Here is a 26,092-nt window from a genome sequence, read left to right as displayed (position 1 = left end):
ATGTTAAATGGTTATAAAAGTAAAGGCTGGTTATTTAGGTGGAAGCTGTGCCGTCTTCGGCCTGTGGTTGCTTTTTTGAGTGGCAATGGTGAGGAAGGAGTGGCCGGAGAAGGTGTTTATGTACAGCCTGCCTGTAGCTGTCATTCCAGATTTCTTACCAGGAAAGCAGTAATAAAGGCACAAAAACCAGTTTTTAAGGAACATCTGTTTCTTCTTTGCCAGCAGAAAGAAATAGTGTAACATAAGCTTCTTTTAATCATTGGCTTGAGAAAGTGTCTTCCAAGATAGAATTTTGAGGCTGCAAAGACATCAGAAACCCTGAGGTCCAGTGGCCTCATTAACAAAGAGCTGATGTGATGTGCTCAAGGTGACCAGAAGTTTTGTGACAGAGCCAGGATTAGAACTAGGTTTTGATAAAATACAGCAAATTTGAAAATTTCAAATCCAGACTTCCTTACAGTACTGTCCCTAAAATGGGCATCCTTGTTTGGAATTCTTGGTCACGGTGCTCATGGTTAAGAGATTGTCCTCCACCCATTTCATGATGGATAAAGGGGAGCTTATTAAATTTTTTTACTTGAATCTAACTACAGCATAGTGGAAAAATAACTATGTGCATACATTTCTACCACACACAGAACCTGGTTTAGGAAACTTGTAGGTTATTCTTATATTTCCTAACGAAAAAAAGGAAGCACCTGTGACACCCTCACCATTTCCATTACTTAAGGTTACCCTGTGGTCTGACAGCCCCCTGCTCACTCTCAGGCTGGCTCCTGACCTTTGACAGGAGCCCTGGGCTTAGGAGGGGCTTCCTTTCCTTCTCATTCTCTGACTGGACTGCCCACAGGATGTGGGCCCTCATCCTGGAAATGGCAGGGCTCACTCTTGACCACTGGATTCCAGGAAAGAGCAAACTCAGGGATGTGGCCATCAGCCTGCCTGGGGTGAGGGTGGGGGGTTGCAGCCGTCTCCCTGGCTGACGTTTCTCCGTGTGCTCTTAGGCTGCCAGAAAGTCAGAACACCTGGCCTCTGAATATTTTGTTATTTTCGAAAATCCTCTTGCATGTGTCATGTTTGGGTCTGGGAAGGAATTTTGAACATCTTCTTACACACAGGAGTGGAGAGTGGCTTTCTCAGCCCCGTGCTCCAGTCTCTGCTTTCTCAGGTGAGCACAGCTACTGCCTGCCAAGGGCTGCGAGGGGAGAAGGGTCTTTGTGGTCAGTCAGGTCCTCTGCTTTCAAATCAGGACCGGCTACTGTGTAGTCACCACCTATACAACATACACTACACACCTATACACCTGTACAACATACACTAGTTTCACTTCCATAGTTTGCAAATTACACTTTTCACACTTTGAAACAAGCTTTTGTCGTGACCCACCTTGATTTTAATCCCTTTAACATTTCAATCTAAGTAACCAATTAAGTCTTACCAAAATACAAAGTATGGCTGTAATTTTGTGGAACCAATTTTCCTGTAAACAGGCATTGATGGTACATAAATATTAATCAAAAATGCTTTGAACAATGGAAGCATTGCTGCATTTTCAACCCATTTGGTTGTGTAAATTGTTCTTAAAATCACTCAATATTTCATAATCACATTTTTATTTCTATGGCAGAACAAAATTTAACTCCTGAAAGACAAAAATCTAATTCTATTTAATGTTTTATTTAAAATGACCAACTATGGCTGTTGCAGAATTAATTGGTATAAATGATTAACACAAAGGGCTTTGGAATTAAACAGACTTGGGATCTAGAGCTGAGCTCCACTCTTTTACCTATGCAGCCTAACCTTGGCGGGGGTGGGGGGGGGTGGGGGGGGTGGGGTGCGGGGTTACTTGCCTTCTGGAGAGAGCTGGCAGAATGGTGGGTCCTGTCCCACGAGGTGGCTGAGATGAAATAAGATGATGGATGTTAGGTGATGAGCTCTCTGCTAGGCTTAATAGACGGATTGCGACCACCTCCCTCCTCTGCGCCCTATTTGAAAGGAAGCCACGGTTCACCTCGAACCTACAGGTTTACAGAGAGCCTGAACTTTTACCGTTGGGGGAGTAGGCTGACGATTGGGAATAGCCCCACGGGTCTAGTGAAAAGAGAGTCCTAGAAGTGAAGACGTGGGGCCACTTCCGCTGCTGCTCCGGAAGTGCTTCCCAAAGCTGTGGGAGGGGTGCGGACCCTTCCTAGCTGACCCGGAAAGAGAAACTCGCAGGAAGCATCTAGCGAGCAGGCGAGGTGGCTGTCTCCTAGGTATTAGATGTTTTGTGTTTGGTAAACTGAGGATGATTTAAGACCCCGGAAAAAAGGCTCCTAACAGAGACGGAAATCAGGGCAGGGGTGGTATGCAAACAGGAGCAATGCGAAGGCCACTGGTCAGCAAGGCAGAGCGAAGAGCAGGCCTTACACGGACAGGGCTGCGGTGGGGCTGGGTGTCCAGGCCTCGTGCCTGCCATTAACACGTAGCCTATTCTCAGGCGAGCGAGCACGTGCCGGAAGGGAAAACCTGAAAGAACTCATAATCACTTGCCTCCCTGAGGTTTAGAAGACAGGAAACAGAAGCATCCCCAACAGACCTGGGGAGTAAGGCGTGTTTGAGCCAAGCTTTCTGGTCGCAGTGTTTGAAGGGCTGAACTCTGGAGCCCCGTGGAGGTTTCACCACCTGCTCGTGGGAGGTGGATTTCCAGCACTTTTCCGCTCGTGTTGGAGTTCCAGGCAAGTGTGCGGGTACAGCGGCAGCCTGCCTTACCGCATGGATTCGGGCAGTCCAGGCAGCCAGAGCGGGTGCGCCCCGTTTGGTCCTGTGGCCTTCCATCCTCCAGCCGCGTCCAGGGGAGAGGCTGTCCGCCCTGAGTGCCCCCAGGTGATGCTCCTGCTTAACTGGCGTCAGGGAAAAGGTGATGGGTGAGGGAGGGAAGCCGTCATCCTGAGAGGGGGCCTGCACACCTGGCAGAGCTTCAGCAGATGTCCGCATATCCTAGGCTGAGAACCAACGCGTGTGGGGATGTTTAGAGAGAATCTGCTGCCCTTTGGGTGGGTGGGGGTCGGCTCCCAGGTGGCCCAGTGATGAAGAACCTCCCTGCCAATGCAAGAGACGTAGGAAGACTCAGATTGGATCCCTGTGTCGGGAAGATCCCCTGGAGCAGGGCATGGCAAACCACTCCAGTATTCTTGCCTAGAGAATCCCATGGACAGAGGAGCCTGGCAGGCCAGGGTCTATGGGGTTGCAAGGAGTTGAACATGACTTTGCGACTGAACAATTTCTGTACAGCAAAGTGATTCGGTTATATATATATACATTCTTTTTTTAGTATTCTTTTTTATTATGGTTTATTATAGAATATTGAATATAGTTCTCTGTGTTATACAGTGGGACCTTGTTGTTTATCTGTCCTCTGTATAAAATCTTACATCCCCTAACCCTAACCTCCCACTCCATCCCTCTCCCACATCCCTCCCCCACTAGTCTATTCTGCTTGTCCCTGAGCGTGTTTGTTTCTTAGGTTCCTTTGTGTTATATTTTAGATTACACATGTAAGTGATACTATATGGTATTTTTATTTCTCTTTCTGAATTCCATTATTACGAATAACCTGTAAGTCCATCCGTGTGCTGCAAATGGCATTTTGCTCTGTTCCTGGCTGAGTAGTATTCCATTGTGTATGTATATTGCATCTTCTTTCTCCATTCATCTGCCACTGGACATTTGTTTCCATGGCTTGGCTATTGTGAATAATGTTCCTGTGAACATAGGCATGCATGTATATTTTTTAATTATCCAGTTTTTTTCTGGGTATATGCCCAGGAGTGGGATTGCTGGATCATATGGTAATTCTGTTTTTAATTTTCTAAGGAACCTCCATACAATCTTCCACAGTGACTGCACCAACTTGCATTCCTACCAGCTGTGTAGGTGGGTTTCCTTTTCTCCACACCCTCTCCAGCATTTATTTGTAGGCTTTCTGATGATGGCCATTCTGAGTGGTGTGAGGTGGTACCTCATTGTAGCTTTGATTTGTATTTCTTTGTTAATTAGCAGTGTTGAGTATCTTTCCATATGCCTGCCTATTGGCCATCTGTATTTCTTTGAAGAAGTGTTTGTTTAGGTCTTCTGGAAGATGGGCCGTTTTTGTAAGGGGTGTCTGGATGGGTTGGCACTCTCTGAGATCAGGCACTGAGGGAAGAATGCGAGCTAACTGGACCATTGGAATTGGAGCAGGCACAGTCTGTGCTAGATGCTGGCATGGGAACAGATGAAGCTGTTCAGCAGGTACCTCTGGGCTTTGTAAAGCCCCCGTGAGCACTGCACAGGCGTTGCTTTATGTACAGCTTGATGGCTAGAACTAAGTATTCGAGCAGGCTGGATTTTAAAACCGTGTGGGTTGCCTTTCTCCAGTTGAGCAAGGTTGATGGGATCTGTCAGAACTACAGGCCATTTTGTATAAGGCTCTGTTTTACTTTGCTTGTTTTATACCATTTTCCTGATGGGAGAAAACATAATTACAGTGTAGAACATAAGTCATTGATTCTACTCAGTTCAAATTCTGAGACAGTTAAGTTACAAACAGAAGAGACTAATCTACCAATCCCTCTGTGACTACAAAGAGAAACCGTTGTGTGATTGTCTGTTTGTAGGCAGTTTTCTCATTCCATCCAGCAAATAATACATCTCCTACCAGATTTTCCATATATTTAATGGAGATCAAAAATTAACTTGCTGCTGCTGCTAAGTTGCTTCAGTCGTGTCCGACTCTGTGCAACCCCATAGACGGCAGGCCACCAGGCTCCGCCATCCCTGGGATTCTCCAGGCAAGAACACTGGAATGAGTTGCCATTTCCTTCTCCAATGTATGAAAGTGAAAAGTAAAAGTGAAGTTGCTCAGTCGTGTCCGACTCCTAGCGACCCCATGGACTACAGCCTACCAGGGTCCCTCCGTCCATGGGATTTTCTAGGCAAGAGGACTGGAGTGGGTTGCCATTGCCTTCTCTGAAAAATTAACTTAGGTGGTTAATAATAATCTCAAGATGTTATAGGTAAAGAAAAATAATAAATACACCAGTGTAAATGACCCAATAAAATCCAGACTCTGCCCCCTTTGTGTAAGTATTTCCTTGGTCTTTGGTCCAAAAGAGAATAGTTAGGTCTGGTTACTAACTGCTTCCATGGATAGAAGAAATATGTTCCCATGTTCTATGGCTATAGGCATGATGAAAACAAAGTATTTTTTTACATTGGGAGGGGGGAAAAACCTGTTTAATAATAGATTATGAAGCAATTCAAAGAAAATTCATTTGCTAGTTATTTTGTGTGTGTGGAGCATCTCTCATTTTCCACTCGCTGTCCATTTGTAGAGGTCAGTGAGGTCTTCTTCAGCCCAAGAGGAGGTGTGAACTGAGGGTTGGAGGACACTGTCCAGCTCTCCAAACCTGGGCTTTCCCCACTGTGAACCTCTTTCCATGATAAAAACTTGATATTTAAAGTTTACTATTGGAAGAGAAGGATGCCTGTGTTATAACAAATACAGGTGGTGAACAAGCTTACCAACAGCAAAAAACATTTTCCTAGGGGGCAAGTTATTTCAATAGAGCCCGTGGGCAAGTAAATAGGTATTGAATGAGTGCATCAACCATTTGTGTTTAATGCTGGTTTACTATGCCTGACACTGCTGAGGACCACATTCTTCTATTAGTATTAAGATGCTTAACTTAGTTCAGTCAGTTCAGTCACTCAGTCCTGTCCTACTCTTTGTGACCCCAGGGACTGCAGCATGCCAGGCCTCCCTGTCCATCACCAACTCCTGGAGTTTACTCAAACTCATATCCATTGCATCGGTCATGCCATCCCACCATCTCATCCTCTGTCATCCTCTTCTCCTGCCTTCAATCTTTCCCAGGATCAGGGTCTTTTCCAGTGAGTTGGTTCTTTGCATCCGGTGGCTAAAGTATTGGAGGTTCAGCTTCAGCATCAGTCCTTCCAGTGAATATTCATGACTGATCTCCTTTAGGATGGACTGATTGGATCTCCTTGCAGTCCAAGGGCCTGTCAAGAGTCTTTTCCAGCACCACAGTTCAAAAGCATCAATTCGGCACTCAAGCTTTTATAGTCCAACTCGCACATCCATACATGACTACTGGAAAAACCATAGCTTTGAGTAGATGGACCTTTGTTAGTCTATTCAATTTCTATTAAAAAGTAGTTCAAATCTTGTGTGCATGTATCTGTATGTATCCCTAGGTTTCACGGGGCAGCTCTTAAAATTTCTATGTATGAACAATAACATCCTGTGGCAGATGTAGTACTTTGTACAACTACTATGTCACGTGGAATTTGTTTTCTCTTCTCTCCCTCGTGACTTCTCTCCTTTAAAAGGAAACCTATGCAGACGTATTGTTGGAATCTTAGACCAAAGTATGGAGGAAACAAGTGACATTTAGGACAGTGAAACTGTTGAACATCTCTTCCAGCTAAACAGGTGGTTGCTGGCAACCCTGCAAGCAAACAAACTGAAGCCAGGAGGAGAGCACCCATCCATGGGGACCAGCCGCGACCTCGAAAAAGGCTGAACCCCCACAGGAAGGCGGGCCTGTCCTCCTCTTGGCCCAGGCCAGCTCCGAGCTCACTGCAGGGAAGGAGGCAGAATCACTGCAAGACCGAAGAGAAGCAGGGGCCGGAAGGGAGTCCCTCTGCCCAGATGCCTCAGGAGAGAAGCCCTGGCCTGTGTGTGCCTCTCAGGGCACTCTGGACTCTCCTGCCCGCAGAAGCAGGATTTGGGTAGAATGGGCCAGGGTGGGCACTGCCAGAACACCCAGGTTACCTGGGAAAAGTTATTCTGAAGGAAATCCAGGGAACTAGGAGGGACCAAGTTGTGGAAGAAACAACTGGCTCAGGAGATTCAAACAAGCCATTTCTTTCAATATCGTTTATTTATTTTTTGTGTCATAAAAATGCAGAGGAGGAACCCGGGAGAGGAGACTCAAGTGGCTTTGGCTGAGGCTCGAGTCGCACTTGTACCCTTGCTCTCCTTGCTCGGTGTGGCTGAGGCTCAAGTCTCTCTTGTACCCTTGCTCTCCTTGCTTGGTGGACAGACTTACTGCTAATCAGTTTCTTTCTAAAGCTCAGAAGGGACAATGTGTTGCTTCTACCTTTTTTCCCTCCAAAGTACAGTGTCACTTCCTACAGCATTTTCTAGTTAACTCTGGAGAGAACATAGTGGCAGCTTTAAACAGTTACAACCACTTGGTTCATGTATGTTAAGAAAATGGAGAGAATTTCAAATGAATATGAAACCTTTAACAAGTAGGTCCCCTGAACATAATAGATATTTTCCCCTGGTTCAAGTTTAGGACTAAATTAGGAGGAATTGGAGAGGGTCCAGAGGATAGTAATGAAAATGATTAAAGGACCAATGATGAAAGGTTCAAGGGGTTGGGATTACTTAGCCTGGAGAAGAGAAATTTGAGGGGTGATTTAATGGCAATCTTCAAGTACAGTATGTGGAGGTTATTACAAGTATGGTAGCCAGCTGTTATCCAGCTGTATTGAAGGTTGAAAAAAGGAAACAGAACTAGAATTTCAGCAGGAGATAGATTGAAGTTAGACCAGTGGTGTCAGTGGTTCTCAAAGTAGCTCAATGGATTGTGGAATTTTTGTGGAAGATCATGAACTATTGATGTTTTAAACTTAAAATATGTAGGATTTGCTAAACCTGATACCAGGCTGTATAATAGTATCAGAAGCTTAAGGGAGAGAGAATTCTGGACTCCAAATTGGGAAACTGTCCATCTGGGGAGGTGAGTGGGAGTTAGACACAGGGATCCTTGACGGGGGAGCCCAGTTTGAGAAGCAGGGGGTCTGACCGTGGGCGGCACCAGCAGAGGTGCTGAGCGCTGCCGGCAGAGCCCGTCAGGGTGCCTGCAGGCCCAGGAAGGAAGGCAGGCTCCTGGCTGAATCCCGCGGCCCTGACTCACCCCGAGCCCTGCGCGTGGCCGCGGCGGTGGTGGTCCAGGCTGCGCACGCAGGGCCTCTGAGGACTCGCGGCCCGTGGACGGGGCAGCCATGGGCCTGCTCACGGAGGCTGGCCGGCAGGCCTTCCGTCCCAGCCCTGGCCTGGCCTGTGGATGCAGGTCACCATAACCAACTGTAGAGCATCAGGAATTTCACTCTTTAGAAAAAACTTTTTAAATGTTTTATTACAAAGCTTCTTTTAAAAAATGCTCAGCACGTTAACTCAAACTGGAATGACAAACGTTAGATTGACAATTTGGGGCAAAGGCTGTGCCTTGTTATTAAAAAAAAAAGGGGGGGTACATATCAATGCTCGTTTTAACAACTGGCATAAATCCCACTAATTGGCTAATAAAAACAGATACAAATACAGAACATTTAAAGTAATAACAATTCAAGTGCTGGGCTTTTTACAACAAGGGGGTGAGAAGGAAAGAAATGAAAATTCACTGCAAACTGGTCTGCTGAAAGTATCTGTTAAGGTTACCATTAAAAAAAAAGAGAGATCGTAAGAAAAATAAAGAGGACTGCCAACTGCTGCCCACAGAGTGGACTGGCTGTTACGTTTATTTAGCTCTATCAGACACCTTACAAAGACAGAGAGGCCGCTATTGTTACAGGTAATTCAGGAGAAGCCACTTAGCAGACGAGATCGCTCTCAAAAGGAGGAGGCTTCTTTTCATTTCGTTTTTATTTCAAACAGTTCCAGATCTTTGAATTTTACTTAAAAAGCTCATAGCTAGCAAAATATACAAGAAAAAAGAAGTGTCAATTTAAAAAAATTCAAGTTTAAAAAAAGAAGCAAACAAGACAGATCCTTTTGCACTGTTAAATAAAAGCTTGAGGAGAAGAAACACGAAGCCGGAAACAGAGGGAACTCTTCCCCACATTCCTGCGGGGACCTGGCGGCTCTGCTGCAGCCGCTCCCGCTTCCGCTTCCAGTGCTCAGGTGCTTGGGGCAGGCGGAAGCAGCCAGGTTACTGTCCTTGCCAGAAGGTTACAGATACGGATGCAGGACGCTCTGGGAAGTGCACAGCGGAGGGGGGAGGAAAGCTGCTCAGCTGACCCAGGGCCTGCTAGCATTCTCGTGCGTTTTCTTTTAAAAAAACCTTATATGCTTTACTGTGGAACTTGGCTCTTGCAGTAGATGAAAGGGGGTTGGCAGTGATTGTCTTTATGGATCAGCGTCTCTAGCAGTGACCTCAGGGTGAAGTTGGTGTCATTTCTCCTTTGGGGTCGACTGGGCAAGCCGTGGAGACAGTCTGGGTTTTCAACAAGCTTCCATCTCCAGGAGAGGTCCCGGGGTCGCTGCCTTGGCTTTGCACGTTGGGAATGAGCTTCGTTTTCCACCTCGAGAAGGAACAAATAAAATGCTGTTAATGCGCATTTGCCACAGACCTTTACAGATTTTGAACCTCAGCTGCAACCTCTTAAGAGCTCTGCATTTAATTAATTAATCCTCTTTGTTGATCTGGTGATAGCTAAGACAGATTGCCCTAAGGTAGCCCTAAATCCTGAGATTACGTTAGAGAATAAGTGTACTTTACTCAAGTGTTTACCTTAGTTCCATGTATATGTATATATATGTACAGAGTTATGATGGGAAATACACATAATACTTTGGATCACGGTTCTTAAAAATAAATCTGAAAAACGTCAGAAGAGAATGGCCAAACATGAACCGTAATGGCGGGCCATGGCCAGCTCGGGAGGGTCTGTCATTCTAAAGTGTTCGGTCTTTTCAGTCCACTGTGGGGAGCTGTCGTAGGACTCTGCACGCGTGCGTATGTGCTAAGTCACTTCAGTTGTGTCGCACTCCTTGCGACCCTGACAGGAGACTAAAAGCACACTCAAGTGAGTGAGTGCCCCACATTCCCACAACAAGCAGCCGTGCAGCCGGGATGGCTTCTGTCCGCTCATATTCAGTCTGAGGAGCATAAGCTTCTCCAATATTCAGGCTTCAATTCTTAGTATTTTTTTTTCCCTTTATAACAACTAGGATCTCTAATATTATGCTTGGGATGTACACTCAACAAGTATTTAAAGATGTTGCTGATGACAAGAGCATTCAAAAAGGATAATCCCTAAACCCCAAAAGTTTTAATAATCTTAGACCCAAAGAGTGATTACAAATAAAACATTGCAACAGAATCAGAGACGAAAGGAAAGCAAAAGCACCCCCAAGTTCAGCTCCTCTGTGGACAGCATCCAATGCCCCTCCTTTGCAACTGGGGAGACGGCCTGGTCCAGCTGCAGGGAGGTCACCTCCCCCACCTGGTCCCCTGGCAGCTCAGACGAATCTCAACTGTCTGTGCTGCAATGTCCTCTTATTAGCAAACATTTCCTTGAAAAAAAAATTCTAAATAGTGGAGTGCATTCCTTTATGCTTTTTGAGTAGAAAGAAACCTTGGAGGAGAAGTAAAAGGAAACTTTGAAATAGCTTAATAATGAGAAACTAAACTCAGGATGGTGAGTTCCAATCCACATGGTGCTGTTCAGAGAAGAGCGGTCCGGAGCCCAGGGGCTGGGAGGAGCGGGCCGTGGGCTGTGGTGAGGATGGGCGCGGCCGGTACCCTGGAGGGACGCGCAGAGCGCACAGTGAGCCCCTGCGTTAGGGCCCTGACCAGCCGCGTGTGAGCATTATCATTACGGCCACCGCCACCAGTGCTGTCCCTCCAGATGACGCATCATCACAACTGTGAAGAGATGTTTATCTGGTGGCTGGTGAACAGGCAAGTGGAAGCACGAGGGGAGGAAAGCAGCCAGAGAATGCTGCCTTCAACACAGCGAGGTCTTCAGGGACGGTTTCAATTCCTCTCCTGCAAGACTGCCCTTCGCCCAATTAACAGGAAAACCATGCAACAGCTCTGTGGTTTTTAAAAGTTTAAGCAGAATACAGATGCTTCACACAGGAGGATGGAAGCGCTGCAAAGGGCCTGGCTTTCCAAGGAGACGGACAGAGCCTGGGCAAGGGGTGGAGGCACTGCCCACAGATTCCTAGTCACAGGGTGCTTGGGCACCCCTGACTCCCAGGGCCAGGTCCATTTCCTAAAAAAGCCAGTTCTTTCTGTAGTGTCACACGTTCCCACCATTATTTTATTACCACAGTATCCTCTTACAGGATCCTCCTGGAAAGCTGGTTCCAGAGGTGCTCTGTACAACTGCCAATCAAAAAGTGCCTCTTTTCCACCTTGGATGCTCTAATAGTGTAACTAGTGTTTAAATAAAGTGGTAAAGAAACTGTCTATCAAATGAGCACCTTATTTGAATCTGGTTGGTCCTTTAAAATATAAGGTGGTCAGGGGAGACCAGTTTTACCCCAAATGGGAAAAATGGGGGCCTTCCAGTGTTGCTTTACAGATATAAAACAGGTCAAATCAAGATTCTTTTCAAGAAACCACAGGCATGAAGCTTGGGAGACTGGAGACTTCCACATCTAAGGCTTCACTGGGGGGCCTGTGGCTGAGGCTGGGCTGGCCAGGCAAGCCCCAGTGCAGCCCAACCCAGCAGCGGAGTCGGTACAATCAAAGCTGCAATTACTGTGCCTGCTTCAAAGGGAGCTTGGAGCCCCATCTTACATGTCAGGCTTGGGCTCCCTCCGTGAGGAGTCACCACGTGGGCCATTTGTTGAGTGACTCTGAAGGAGGCACAAGAAAACACCCTCCCCCCACCATCCAGCTGAAATCCAGCACTCTCTCCTGGACTGAACTCCAGTCTTGACAGAATATCCTGCTAACCAAATGGAACCAGGAGCCCAGACAGAGTTGCTTATTAAGAGCCCAAGTGCTAAAGGGAAATCTCAATTTCAAGACAGACCTGCGTCTGGGAGATGACCTTGGCTCAAAAGATGTGAAGAAAGGGAAAGGGGAGATGTCTTCTTAAGTGCAAACATCAGCCTCTATTGGAAGCCAAGTGCTTTGCCAGCCCTTATCCTTGGGGTTCTGTGGCCCAGCCCTCCCCCAAGTCTGTCCTCCAGCAGAAGGGGCAAGGAACCAAGCCCATCAGCAGGGCCAAGGTGGAGAAGAGGAGGCCTGACACGTGATGAGGACCCACCCGGTCAGATGCAGCCACGTGGGCACAGCATGCTGAGAGATGCCTTGTCATGTAACAGCACCTCCTCGTACAGAAACCGCGAGGAACACACAAAGGTGGTTGGAGTAAGAGATCCTTCCCCTCCCAAATGTTACTAGCAAAGAGCAGGAACTTTAAAATGTTTTTAGTTACAATGTGAAGTTTGAGGAGACAGCATCAAAGATGAGTCTGTGAAAGGTGAACAGAAGCAGAGACTTTGTAAAGAGCGCCTGCCTCTCCGCAGCACACCACACACCTCCTGGGCACGGCCAAGTTTTCCTGCCTCACCTCTGGGCAAACCGACACAAGCCTGCTCTCTCGGGGCGGGCGCCCCTCTGCATGTGTTTACACAGCAGACTTCTAGAGCAGAGAGCGAGCAAGACAGAGCTGGTCTGCCCTGTCCTTCTAGAGGGGATGGAGGCATTTGCTCATCATTGACTGGTCTGAGGGACCCCTAGAGATTCGCTGGGGCTCCTGGTTCCCCGTAGGTCACAGGAGCTGGCGAGGAGGAAGGGACAGTGTGGGCTGAGCCCGGCGGCACCAGGGGCTGGGACAGACACGGCGTCATGTAACCGCGACGGCCCCGCTGACTTCGGCCCATCTGCAGAGAAGGACCGGGCTGTGTGAGGCGAATGGCCTTGGCTAAGGTCACCATAGCGGGCAGAATTAGCTTCTGAGCCTTCAACCCAATTTCTTTCCACCGTACTGCAGAGCGGAATTATCACTCCCTTGCTTCTCGCCTGGCCGCCTGCCATACCCATGAGCCAGTCAACAGCACTGTTATGACAGTGGAGGTGGTGGTGGTCTACATCTAGACCACTGTCCACCCCAAGATGACCTGCTCTCAGAGCAGGATGAGAGGACAAAGAGCGTGAGAAAGCAACTGGGAAATTAAATCTCTAAGATTTAAAGTATCACCTACAGAAGGCAGATTCAGGTCTTTGAAAGGATTACCCAGTATTTGAGAAAAAGAAAGAACGATAATATGTGGCTGGGAAGGTTGGTGCTGTCTATTCTTTCTACAGTGGAGTTAGCCCTTAAGTCCCAGCATCAAGCTAGCCGGCCCCCAGTCCCCAGCTATAAGCCCCGATGCAAGATGATTCCACAATGTGGAGGAAGGAGGGAGAGGGCAGGGCCATGAGGGGTCACTGGCCTTGGGCTTGGACCCAGGTCATATAGACCAAGGCAAGGTCACTGCATGTGTGTGGTTTCTTCCCTTGTGGTTATTCAGAGTGAATCATTATCTGGGCAAGCAGATTTTGGCAATGTTAAGATGACTCTGAGGCAGGCCTGTAACTATTAATAAACTGCTCTAGGGGACTTTCTTATTTCCATCTGCAGCTACTGGCTCCTCTTCTCATCAGCCCTTTGCCTCTCCCTTGTGAGGAAGCACATCACATTGGTTGGCGGGGCCTCACAGATCCCACCCTAGACCCCTACCTCCACAAGAAACACTGCAGAAATATTCCTGAGGAAAGTTTTGAATAAGAGAGCCTCAAAATCCATTTTACTTCTGTATATCAAAGTGCTTCAGGAGGACAGTATCTATGGAGACTCATACCCATTTCTAAATTCTTTATCCAATTCACTTTTTCTCTCTACAAGTTCTCCTACACTAAAGATGCTAACTTCACCTTCTAAAAGTGAGGCAAGAGAACTAGTGTGCGCTCTGTTTTCTTTCCACTGTCACTTCTGTATGTGTAGGAGTCTGTGAGTCTTAAGTATCCTAGGGAGGTGACAATGCGTTACGGGTTCTGAGCATGAGCTCTGAGAACAGTCAGTCCTGGGCTGGGTGAGCCCCAGCCTCTATCACATCACCTGATTATCCTCAGCAAGTTACGTAAAAACCCCAGTCTCCTCACCTGTAAAATAGAAATATTGATAGTACATCATTACACCTCATAATGTACGCTGAGGGGGATGAAAGGAGATAATCACCCATGACATTACATGCCTAGCATCTGAACGGTGCAGCGAGTGTTGGTTACTGTGGCGGGTGGAGATGTGAGCTAAAGAGAAACAGAGCTAGGTCTGAGCCTGACGCTGCTGCACGCCGACTGCACGGCCCTAGGCAAGTTACTGACATCTTCTCACCCCTCACACAGCGCCAAGACCCCTCCCCATACAGGGCTGCCACAAAGTGGGGCGTAGAGGCTTCTGTTAGCGCGTCCAGGACAGAATACGTGGTCCAGCAGTGTTAGTTCTGTTTTTGTTGTTCCGACCTCATGTGGCACGTTTGGGGGTAAAAGCAACTGTTGTATTATTTACAGAATTTCTGGTGCAAAATTAAGAATAGAGAATTCTGCAAAGTCTCTCTTATCAAATGTATTATAAAATATCTTCTACAATGTCTACAGAAATACAGTGATACCTGGGAAAAAATACCAAAGGGCAGCAAAAATTTTGTTGTTATATTTACAGAGGATATATCTGAAAATTTAGAAAACTTCAAGTTAGATTTGACTTAGGACTTAAAAAAGTGGGCACTACTGTTTGACTGAAATGCTTTCATTTCTTCCCCCTCATTCTGTCAAAAAAAAAAGAGTGACTTTGCTAAGGCAGGATCACCTCAGATTATTAGACTCACTCCTCGGATCTAAGACCTGGCAGCTTCAGACCCACAGAGCACAGCTGAGGAAGTGGAAGGGCCTTAAGCTCTCACTGCAGTAACAAAAGATTCATGAAAAAAAAAAAAAAAAAGGCACATTTACCCTTCCTAATAAGAGCACCTTCCATACGCCAACTCAGACTCTATTTAATGTATATATTATTCAAATAAGCTTTATTTTCTGGTTCCCAAATCCACAAAATGGATCTGAAGGAACATATTTACTACTGTCAGGGAGAGGTACAGTCCCTAGTCAGAATGAGAAGACAGTAAATGAAAAAGAGCAGATCTTTAGAAATCCCCTATTATTTGGGGTCATTTACAAGGGTCAGATACCATCAATTCCTTGTTGCCATATACCATACAGTACATTACTCTACAGAATAATGGCATGAGGTATTAAAAAACATTTAAATAACATGTACTCTGCTGAACAAAGAGCGGTACTCACAAGAGTTTAAAAGTACATGTTTTGATACTTAAACAGGTAAACCTCGAGTTCGCTAGCAAACTCCATTATCCAGAAGGAAAATTCTCTGTTTCAGACAACCAAATTTGTCCAAAACATTTTATTCTGTGAACTATTCTTAAGTGCTTGGATCTTAATTTCACAGGTTTCCATGGACAATACTAAAGACCATGTGTCTCGAGGGTTGTAAGAGCCTTGTTCTTCTCTCTACTAGCATTTTTTAATGGCATGTGATCACTCCCACTAGCCAAGGGGTCAGTTTCCTATTTGTTTCCCAAGGCAACTTAAACCTGATTTTAGCTCTTGTGACCATTCAAGAGCGGCACAGAACTGATGGGAAGGACACTGTGGCACTGCAGAGATTTTCCGAGCTCTCGCTGTAAGCACGATCCTCTCCCTGTTCCTTCACCAGTGTACAGCCGCCGAGACAAACCACCACGTGTGCTAGACTAACAGCCCAGCCCCCGGTGTGTAGTGCACCGAGGCGGCCATCTGCCTGCCCCCCTCTTGATTATTCCAACGCCAACACACCCCTGGTTTTTTCACTTTCTCATTATCAAAGCCTTCATTTCTACTTTGAGACTTTGGATAAGCCTTCCTGTTTCCTAGGTATTTCCAGTTTTACTAGTCTGTAACCAGTTGGCTTTGCTTTCTAACTTGACCAGCCAATCTGGGAACCAGAGGCTCACTGATAGTTAATGTGGGTGACTACATCTGTCCTCGGGGAACAGAGTTCAGGGCAAAGATTAGGCAAAAGTGTCACACTCACTAGGGTGAGCTTCAAAAACTGTATGAAGTAAACGTTTTTCTCAAGGAGACTCCTGAAAAGACTCAGACCTCTCCCTGACTCTCAGGAGCACACAGCCAAGTCTCGGGCTTCAGGCAAGTCTCCTGGAGACCTTCAGTCAGTTCTGAAGAGGACTCCAGTCCAATCAAATGGAAGGCTAGAAAAAATTTTAAAAGATATAAATCCAAGCACTGCACAATTAACTATGGTGCTGTCTACTATACTAGAAATTACTTCTCCCACACACTTGTTGGCCCAGGAAAATAAAGGCTAAAGTTTTCATTTAGGAAAAAATATTTTAAATTCTCAGTTTAGCAAGTGTATAAGGTAAAGATTATTCCAAGGCCAAAATCATAGTGTAGTGTGTCTTTATATGGGTGCCTGTCTGTATCTCTTGGTGTGCTTAACTCTTTTTTTTTTTAAAAAAAAAAGGTAGCTTGTTTTTAAACTAGCCTTTTGGTGTTATATGATCAAAGGAAATACACTGAAAATCTATATAATTTTAAGATAATGGACTTTTTATATGTTTTGCTAAAGTAAATATTAGTAAACCAATCAGTAATGTTTTTTAAGTTAGTAAATGGAGAATAATAATCTTCTCCACCTTTTCAAAAATTTTTAATTCTTTGCTGCTTCAATTCCTCATGAATCTTAAGTCAGGAAGAAAGGCAAGTATTTGATGATAATCTTTGACTTCTGACAACCTTGAGATGTTACATATTTCAAATCTAACATGTACCAGAATACTGGAAACTCACAACTTGACCATTGTTCTTTCAAACCCAAGAATTGTTCCATGACTGGACAGCTCAAGTGTGACTTCCCACTCCAGGAAGCCTTCCTTGATCCCGTTTTGATTTGTGTTAACACAGTGTACTGTGTGTGCTTCCTCTCTACCGTACACATATTATTTTGTAATTATTCATTTATACGTCTGTATCCTCTTAAACAGAGAGTTCCTCTGGAAATGGGCAGGGTTCATTTAGCAGGTCACCCCACTGCCTAAAGCAGTTCTTGATTTGCTCGAGTAGACCTCATTGGATGTTCACAAAGTGAGCAAACAACTGGTGTTTAGGACACCGGCCCTCACGGGAGTGTGTGTGCAGTCTCACTGCCTGGGGCCCTGGGCTCCCGGCATTCCTACAAGTGAAGAGTTAGTTTAAAAAAAGCTAAGGATGAATTTGGATTTCTTGAAAGATCCCACAGCTTGGAAATCACCTCCGATTTGGAGGAATGTCTTTTGTAGATCCTAATTCTAATTATTCCTAAAGTTGGCTACAAGATGTTGAGACTGGGTTAATGCTAATTTCTTTGTTTCAACTTGATTTCACCAGAATGACTATTTTTATATAATGCACAAAAGTTGAAACACACAGGCAGATGGGGACACAGCTGGGTGTATGAAGCAACTCCAATGGCATTTCCCATCAACAAAGTGAAAGCATTAAATGAAGCGCGTGTCTTTTAAGGAGTAGAAGAGACAAGTTCTCAGACGGCTTTTGTTCACAGAGGAGTCTTTTCCCTATAATCCACCATATCCCATGCTAGTTCAGAGTAATGAGAGCTCCCTACCATTTGAGCTACATCACAGACTTCTAAGCTCAGTGATCTAATTTAACGGGAATTTCTTTTAAGGAGAGCAGGGTAACGGTAAATTTCATTGTACAGAGAGAAACCCTCTCAAAAATCTCTTCACGTTGGAGTCACAGCATCTTCCCCATCTGGGCACTGCGTTCCATCAGCTTTGCCTTCCTGCAGGGATAGCCTGACTCCAGGATTTCCCTTCGGAGCTGAGAGCAAGCCCTAAGAGACCTCACACCCGCTGTGGGCAGGACTGCGCCTAACCAAAGACTCCATCTGCCTTGGGCTCCTGAGGTGGGGCCAGCACAGGTGGGACTGAAGTCTGGCAGACAAGAGGCCACGTGGCGGCACCAGTAGGGAAGCGAAGCCTCGAACGAGAGGCAGTGCTTCTGTCGCTCATTCCAGGGGCGGGGGGAGGTGACCTGCACAGGATTGAACAGCAAGCACATCGTGCACAAGTCGTTTTCAAGATCATACAGGCGCCTTATTAGTTCTACAGAGCCGCCCCACTCACACCTAGAATGAGGACAGATTAGTAAACAGAAGAGACTTCGAGTCCCTTTACTAACGCTTGGGAGGCAGGGCAGCCCGCGGAAGCACAAAGCAAACCAGGAAAAGTTGGGACTGGAGGCAGCTGGGAGCTTAGAGGCCAGGAAATAGCCCTCTTTCACTTCTGCCTTCTGCTGAGGGACCGGAGGCTCCTGACTTAAACCTACTGCCCCAGGTCATCACATGGCACAGGGAGGGCTAATGTGAGAGCCTGGGTGGCCTCACTCCCAGTCTAAGCTCTTTCTAACAGCGGGATGCTCTGTTGCCCTGGTCTTCCATTTAGAACAATACACAGAACACCCTCCATGGAAGACAATCGCTTATTACCGAGTGTCACCTCCTCAGGAGGCCCTGTGTCGTCATCGGCCCAGAGCCAACCCTCCGTCACTCTGCTTATTTGTAGTACAGCGCGCACACGCTTCTGGTTTTAATCAGTTGCCCTGCCAGCAATGTAAGCAGTACAGAGCAGGGGCCTCCGGAGCCTCGTTCAGTGGTGTATTTCTAGGTATTACAGCGCTAACTGGCATTTATAAAGTGCCCAATAAATGCTGAATAGTAACTAAACAAGTCAACTGCTACCCATAGAAGTTTCTGAATTCTTAAAACAAAGAAAGGGGTGGGGAAACAGTAGGGGTAGTATCATTCCTAATTTGCTGAAATCTTTATGAATGCAAATCTGACCTCCTCTCTGCTTAGTAACTCTTATCAAATGACTGGCAGTGCCGTTCTCTAAAATAGGATAGTGTGGAGGACAGGACTTCAAAGGCTGCATGACTGATCCAGCACCGAGAGGGGAGAGGAACACTCAAGACTCTGATTAAGTGCAGCCCAGCTGACAAGAGCCAAGAATTTTTTTCTTGGGGCTGGGGGAAGGTAAGCTTTGTTGTGCTTTTCTGGAGCAGGGCAGAGGGGACACCCTGACCTCAAAAAAAAAAAAAAAAAAGAAAAAAAAAAGCAAACACGAAAGTGACAAGGAAGCATAATGATTACTGTAACATTATTTTTTAAAAAGGAGATATTTGGGGTACATTCTAGGACAAAAAGGCATTTCGCTAATCTTCAAATCTAAAATACTATATAATCATAAAGGACACAAAACCAAATATTAAAGTCTGAAGTATAGAAACAAAAGTATAGAAACAGATTTCTGCATGATTTTTGAATAGAAACAGCATTAAAGATGGTGGTGCAAACAGAGGACAGAGTAAACCAGACCATTATCAGTCCTTAGCATGTTGTGCTTATGAGGGTTTTCCATTTAGAACCAAGCATTAAAGGGGCTGCTGTCCATACCCAGGTGTTCAGTAATTAAAAGAACAATAGTCTTCAAGAAATAAAACGCGACAAAAAAGGTACAAAAGCATATGTGTTTACTACTAGAACTATTTCTAAACTATGATGCCGTAAGTACCCGGGGGCTGGGCCTGTGCTCCTGGTAACCCAGCTACAAGGCCAGCTCAGAAGAGGTCCTCAGTAATAGCTATTAAGCTAAATTAAATATGAACATCAACTGTGACATTATTTTTCTGATACCTGTTTGGTCACCTGTATGAAGGTCTGATCTTTATACCTGGAGAAAAGCCTGCCACTAACTACTAGTTTATAAGACTTTTGATATCATAAAACAATGATGAAATTGTGAAGAACTCTGAGACTCTGAATAAAGATGAAGAAAGGCTCACAGAGAAGAGGACAGCTGAGTTGGGTCTTGGTGTGGGGTGGAGGGATGAAGGGAGGCCACTGATGATAAACAAAGAACCCTAAGGGGTGGCGCTTACTGTTCCCATTTTAGAGTGGAGGGAAATGAAGATTAAGAATCTCAAGCTGGGAAAACAGTGGATGTAAAATTCATATCTATTTGGTACCAAAATCTCTGCAGGCTTTCCTAGGAAAACCCATTGAAATTTTAGCACCAAAATCAAGTTCTAAAAGTTTAAGTGGTCATCTTGTTCTAGTAAAGAACTAAATGACCCACAAGCTAATGCTCTTCTCCTGAGAAACACCACACTCAGGCAGAGGAAATGGGCTTTCTGAGCACAGGGACAGCATGTGCAGCAGCCTCCATCTGTCTGGGGGACGCAGATGATTTTGCTTGGACGGAGCACAGGACGCATGGTTGGAGGTGAGGAGAGGCAGAGCACGGAACCTCGAGCAGAGGGTAGACGCAGGCCCGCGCTAACGTGGTCTGCACTGTGTCCTTCAGACGGGGAGGCACTGGCCCTTTTCAAGCAGGGAAGTGGACCATTCATTTGTGTTTCAGCAAATCCCTCTGAGAGCAACACAAAGAACTGGCAGAAATGAAGTCTGGCAGCAGGACAGTCATCCAAAGCTAGTACAGTAACCCAGATGGAAAGTTAGAGCACCTGAGCTGAGGCTGTGGACTGCTGAGTGTGAGAGGCAAGACTCGAGACAGACCCCAAAGACTGAGTTGACGGGACTGGATACGGGTTCCTAGAGAGAAGAGAATCAAAGGGAGTGCCTCTGAGAAGAACTGAGAATTCACAGACACACTATGAAATCGAAGCCTGGCAAAGAATGAGGCAGTTTACAAAGCCAGGTTTCCACCAGGGATGCTGGTCACATGGTCAAAAATCAAATGAAATAAATTTAGCTATAAAGATGAGAGCAAGATCTAGCAATGGTTACCAGTAACGAACTTGATAGTACAATACAGTTAATAAGTCCTCAAGCCATATATTTAAATAATAGAAAAAAATGAAGCCTCTTTCTCCCTAGAAATAAATACATTACTTGTAAGCCTCTATATATCATCCCAACTGAGAAAAAGTCTCTACAGAGCAAAACCTTCCAAGTCCTGGGCTAGTGTGGGCCTGAGTTCCTCCAGCACAGCCCTGGGTTTGCAGAGTAAGATGGCATTTTGCTGGGTTTTGTTACTTGTCTTTTAAGCAGGCAGATTGCCATTGGTTAGTAAGGAATGGTTGACAAGAGTTAGGGGAAAGGGAATGGAGAAAGATTAAAGGGGCAAAAAAGGGAAGAAGAGAGACACATACTATATTGCAAGTCTATAGCCGGTATAAAAACCATGAGATGTTTTAAAGCACTGCTTGGATTTTGGTGGTCTTTCCTCTTTAAAGGAGCCATGCTGAACGGCATCAGGATAAGCAAGAAGATTCACACGCAAGTGCCTCTGTTCGTAAGTAACGTCAGCAGTAGGACCAGAGAGTCGTTCTTACCATGTTTCAGATGTAGGCAGCTGTCATTCTTGGACCTGTACCTGCAGAAAATTGTGTCTTTAACAAATTTTTATTGAAGAGGTTTTTGTACATTCCAAATACGTAGTAGCTACAATATAATGTGGACCTCTTTGCTTTCTTTTTTATGGTTCTTATACCAGCCGTTTTTCATTTGTGCAGTACAAGTAGAGGCCTTATCTTTAATGAAAGAAAAGGGGAAATAAATAGGACCTCACTGATTGATGCCTTGAATTACTGTACAGGAAAGATAAACCCTAGCATCATGTTTTATATTTTTAAATAACCCCAAACCATAGAAAAGATTCTCCAGGGGATACAAGGTGGCATATCACAGGGTCATCATAAAAAACTGTAATGTGAGGAATTATGCAACTAGAAGAACAGGAGTGTTAAAGCAAAGAGAAGACACACAACAAAAGCAAAAACAAAACTAAGGAAAAAAGAAAACAATCACAGTTAACAACGAGGATTCCTGGTAACAGGGTTTGGGGGAGCTTTTTAGAGGTACCTTCACATAGTCACATTTAAAAGAAAGCTCTTTCAAACATTTTAAAAGAATTTCAGGAGGAAAAGCCGAGTTTAGGAATCACAGTATAGTTGAAAAATAAAGCAGTGTATAGAAAGATGCAGACTGCTTTAAAGGTGTTCCTCAGAAGCAGAGCGGGCTGGAAAGTCACACGGGGCCTACCTGATGTGGATTCCTGTAGCTTCTCTCTCTTCCTCTTCTTTTTCTTACCCTGGAAGAAGACAGGCACACTGTCACAGACTGTACTGTGAGCACATGGATGAATGTGATACAAAAGGACAGGCAGGCAGTCAACGGAGAGGTAAGACACCTCAATATCTCTTTCTTTACCATCTGTACCTAGAAACCGAGAGCAAGAGAACAATTCTTATCTGTGACCTTTGTCTTTTTGGCTTCAACATTTAATGTCATAGGTATTGAGTTGGCAGTGACCACACGCACACAGGATAATGATGTCCTAGGGCTGTGGTGGGCTTCCCTGGTGGTTCAGGGGTAAAGAATCCACCTGCCAATGCAGAAGACGCAGGTTCAGTCCCTGGGTCGGGAAGATCCCCTGGAGAAGGAAATGACAACCCACTCCAGTATTCTTGCCTGGGAAGTCCCATGGACAGAGGAACCTGGCAGCTCCAGTCCACGGGGTAGCAGAGAGCTGGACATGACTTAGCAGCTAAACAACAACAACAAGGGCTGTGGCCACAGACACCACCTCCCACTCGAGGAAGCCCACATAAGGAGCTACTCCAGTACTCCTTTTATTGCTAACCATCGCACTTAGAATCCACTTCTGGTAGAGGTGATGATAAATCTTCCTTACTATGAATTCGACCATCTAATTAAAAATCCACAACGTTAACAGGATCTTCAGCCCCTGTGGCACAGACACGACATAACCGAGACAGCAGTAGGAGGATAAGACAGAACCTGAGAAAACTCAAAAGGTAATTGTAGAGACTTATTTATGGCAGCTAAAGACCTTGCTTCCTAAAAGACATAACAACATGAATATGCCTGCAATTTAAAATACATTTCAAAATCATCTTAATCACATATTTGCATTTTAGGTCTATTTATCCTGGTTTAATTTTCTGTTTTCCTTCATAATTACTTTCCTCTCAAAAATAATTGTAACAAGGCATAGACACAGTATGTATTCCACTTATATGAATAGTAAATGGCCAACCTAGATTAGGATGGTCTTTTCAAATAAGCATAACAGAACACATATCACATCCAGTTTCTCTGTCTGTTGTAATAAATCACATTCACAAAAAATAAAACCATAAGATTATATCGAGTATATTGTATACATATATAAAAGTATGTATTTTTATGCACCTCAAGATAGTTTTTTTCTGTGTCACATGACCTGATCTTGGGAAAGTTGACTGAAACTGTCCTCTTAAACACTAAGGCAAACAACAGATATTAGTAGCCTTGGGAAATGGCATACCAAAAATAGTGGCATCGTCTCTAAGATGATTAAGGTACTCCAGGGAGAGGGGAGCGGACAGAGGAAGCACATACTTCTCACAGGCATCTCCTATCTCCCTTTCAGATGCAATCACTTATGGTTTCCAGAAGGGGCAATAAGGTGGTTTCATGTACATGGAGCTTTCTTCCTCACCTCCTCCTCCTCCGAGCTCCCATTCACCCTTTTAAGATTCGTCTCCAGTGTCATTTAGGGCTCTTCTCTGAGAGCTTCCCACCATAGCCTGATTCCTCACAGGGGCCATGATGAGCTGTGTCCCTCGGCCCCTGACCACAGGGCTGTTAGCACTGCCTGAATCTCCGCTCGTCTCTGCCACCCAGCACATGCCTAGCATGTGCTTAGAACATGCAACTGTGGCCTGACATGTCAGGCTAATGTTGCTGTTGTGAAATCACCTGTACTATATTCTAGGAATACACCTGTGCTTCAAGAGAGCTTACCTTTATGGTAGACAAAATTAAGGACTTTGGATATATCTGTGTTAGATTACACAAAAACAAACAAAATTTCATGTGTAGTAAATAAACTTTTCATGAAAATCATAAATAGTACTGGGGTTTTAAGCACTACATTTAGAAGCTCCAATAATACAAATATAAGAATACACCTAACAATATATGTTCACTGTTGATTTATGAAAGCCAGTTATAAAAATGAAAGTTATAAAAACAAATTGAAGCTTTACAATCTGTGATGCCTTAGGGCATTTTAATATTAAATATTGAGATATATATTTAATATGATCTCAGTGAGCATTAGGATAGCATTCTGACAATGAAAAGCTAAGTTACAGGGCATATATCTTATTTAGACTGTATTCATGTACTTCTAAGAATACTCTGTAATATCTTTAGCTAAATTGATACCACTTGATTGACTTCTGTTTGCCTTAGTAATTAACAGGCTTATTTTGATTATTATAAAAATTTTAAGTTACAAAGCTGGGGTTCCCCTTCATTCAAAAAGATCCTAAAAGTCAAATTGTGCAAACAATTTCCTTTAAAAGTTGTGCCAAGGAAAATCTTTAAAGGAAAATTCACATTACACTGGTCTTCCTTAAAAACTACTTCCCATCTCTCCACATGGAGAGGAGGGTAGAGAGAGAAAAAGAACATATGTTTCTTTTATCTCTTTTTATAAGTGGCAACTCACTCTTTAAGGATCAGAAACTTCATTCAAAGACATGATATCACCTGTATGTAGAATCTAAAGTACAACACAAATGGACATATCTATGACATAGAAATAAACTCACAGACATACGGAACCTTTGGTTGCCAAGGTGGGTGGGGTGGGGAAGGAAAGGATTGGGTGTTTGGGACAGATGCAAACTATTATATAGAGGATGGATAAACAACCAGTTCCTATTGTACAGAACAGGGAACTCTATTCAGTATCCTGTGATAAACCATAATGGAAAAGAATATAAAAAAGTATATATATATATATATACATATACACACACACACACAGATAACTGAATCACTTTGCTGTACAACAGAAATGAACACTGTAAATCAACTATACTTCAATAACGTAAAAAGAAAAAAAAGACATTCAACATGCAACACTTAAATCTATGTAAATTCTCAGCACAGCAAAGCTCTCCCAGGGGGTCAAAAAAGGAAGACCATTTTTCCCTACAGGCCAATCACATCCAGAAGAGACCCAGGACAGGGTTAAAGGCGTATACTTTAGGACTGAAACCGTTTAGGTGGGGGATTGATCTTCCCACTTAAAGGGCATCACAGAGGCTCTATCCAGAATATACAGTCCAGAGAACAGAAGCCCAGTTCTGAGAGGAAACTCTTCAACTAAAGCTGTCTTCCTAAGGAGGCCCTGGAAGACCAAGCTGGCCTGTCTGGGGGAGGGAAACGGCATAGACTGTGCAGTCTGGGGGACTTGGCTGTTCCTTAGCCACTACATAGTCCCAGACAAGTTACCTAACCTTTTGACTCTTCAATTTCCCTCATCTGTAAAATGTAACAATACTGTTTATGTCACAGGATTATCCTAAGGACTAGAAAACAACACACAAAGCATTTAAGATAGTTCTTGACAATTGGCATGCGGCAGTTACTAAAACCACCAAGACACAATCCAGGAGAGTCGATGAAGCTGCTGCTCCCAAGTCACAAACAGCAGGACTCTTACTTCCTATGTCAGACTTGTATCCAATGAGGAGGCTCCAAATCCTGACCAGTAGGGACTTTTTCTTCAACATGTTATAGGAGACTGTGTTCCCAAAGTCTCTGTGCCTCATTATATGGGATGTACGACCTCACACTTGTGGCCCCACAGGATCATCCACAGCAATGGTCACACGGTAATCTACATGTTGATTCATGGCTTCACCGTTCTTGAAAAGGACAACTACATCTAATAAGAAGACTGTCCTAGCTGGCACTTTGAATGCGAGCCTCACAAGAAACATGAAAATGATCTTCAAATTTTTAAATTAAGAGCTTAAGTGACCAAAAACATTCCCCTCTATAAAATAGGATACAACTGATATCACTTACAATATTCTTTCTCAGAAGTAGTTTTTGTTGTATCAAGACAAGAACAAGATGTTCAAACTATAAAGTAATAAAACAACTGGAAATTAAAATGAGGTGCTTACTGCAAGGAGATCCAACCAGTCCATTCTAAAGGAGATCAGTCCTGGGTGTTCTTTGGAAGGACTGATGCCAAAGCTGAAACTCCAATACTTTGGCCACCTCATGCGAAGACTTGACTCATTGGAAAAGACTCTGATGCTGGGAGGGATTGGGGGAGGGAGGAGAA

At 44.6% G+C, this 26,092-nt stretch overlaps 1 protein-coding gene and 1 long non-coding RNA gene across 8 annotated transcripts in view; one reads left to right on the top strand and one right to left on the bottom strand.

The window, feature by feature from the left end:
* Nucleotides 1-1,815: 1,815 nt before the first annotated feature.
* LOC123334491 lies at nt 1,816-26,049 on the top strand. The gene is made up of 3 exons (XR_006552453.2): nt 1,816-2,868; nt 6,471-22,754; nt 25,312-26,049. It is a non-coding gene; the product is annotated as an uncharacterized LOC123334491 (long non-coding RNA).
* LEF1 (lymphoid enhancer binding factor 1) overlaps nt 8,178-26,092 on the bottom strand; it is a 95,501-nt gene continuing 77,586 nt past the window's right edge. For 4 of the 7 annotated variants that reach the window (XM_006061870.4, XM_006061872.4, XM_025290319.2 and 1 more), the window contains 2 exons: nt 21,979-22,027; nt 8,178-9,360 (listed from right to left, as the gene is read on the bottom strand). In XM_006061870.4, coding sequence (XP_006061932.1) covers nt 9,281-9,360; nt 21,979-22,027 — 129 coding nt within the window. In that variant the 3' untranslated portion in view covers nt 8,178-9,280. Of the gene's footprint in view, nt 9,361-21,269; nt 21,311-21,978; nt 22,028-26,092 lie in introns of all 7 variants that reach the window. The other 3 variants (XM_006061871.4, XM_006061873.4, XM_025290321.2) reach the window with 1 other exon arrangement.

The sequence above is a fragment of the Bubalus bubalis genome, chromosome 7, assembly GCF_019923935.1.
Source record: "Bubalus bubalis isolate 160015118507 breed Murrah chromosome 7, NDDB_SH_1, whole genome shotgun sequence".
Lineage (NCBI taxonomy): Eukaryota > Metazoa > Chordata > Mammalia > Artiodactyla > Bovidae > Bubalus > Bubalus bubalis.
Note: the sequence above shows the minus strand (reverse complement) of the source record. Positions and strands in the feature narration are given on the sequence as shown.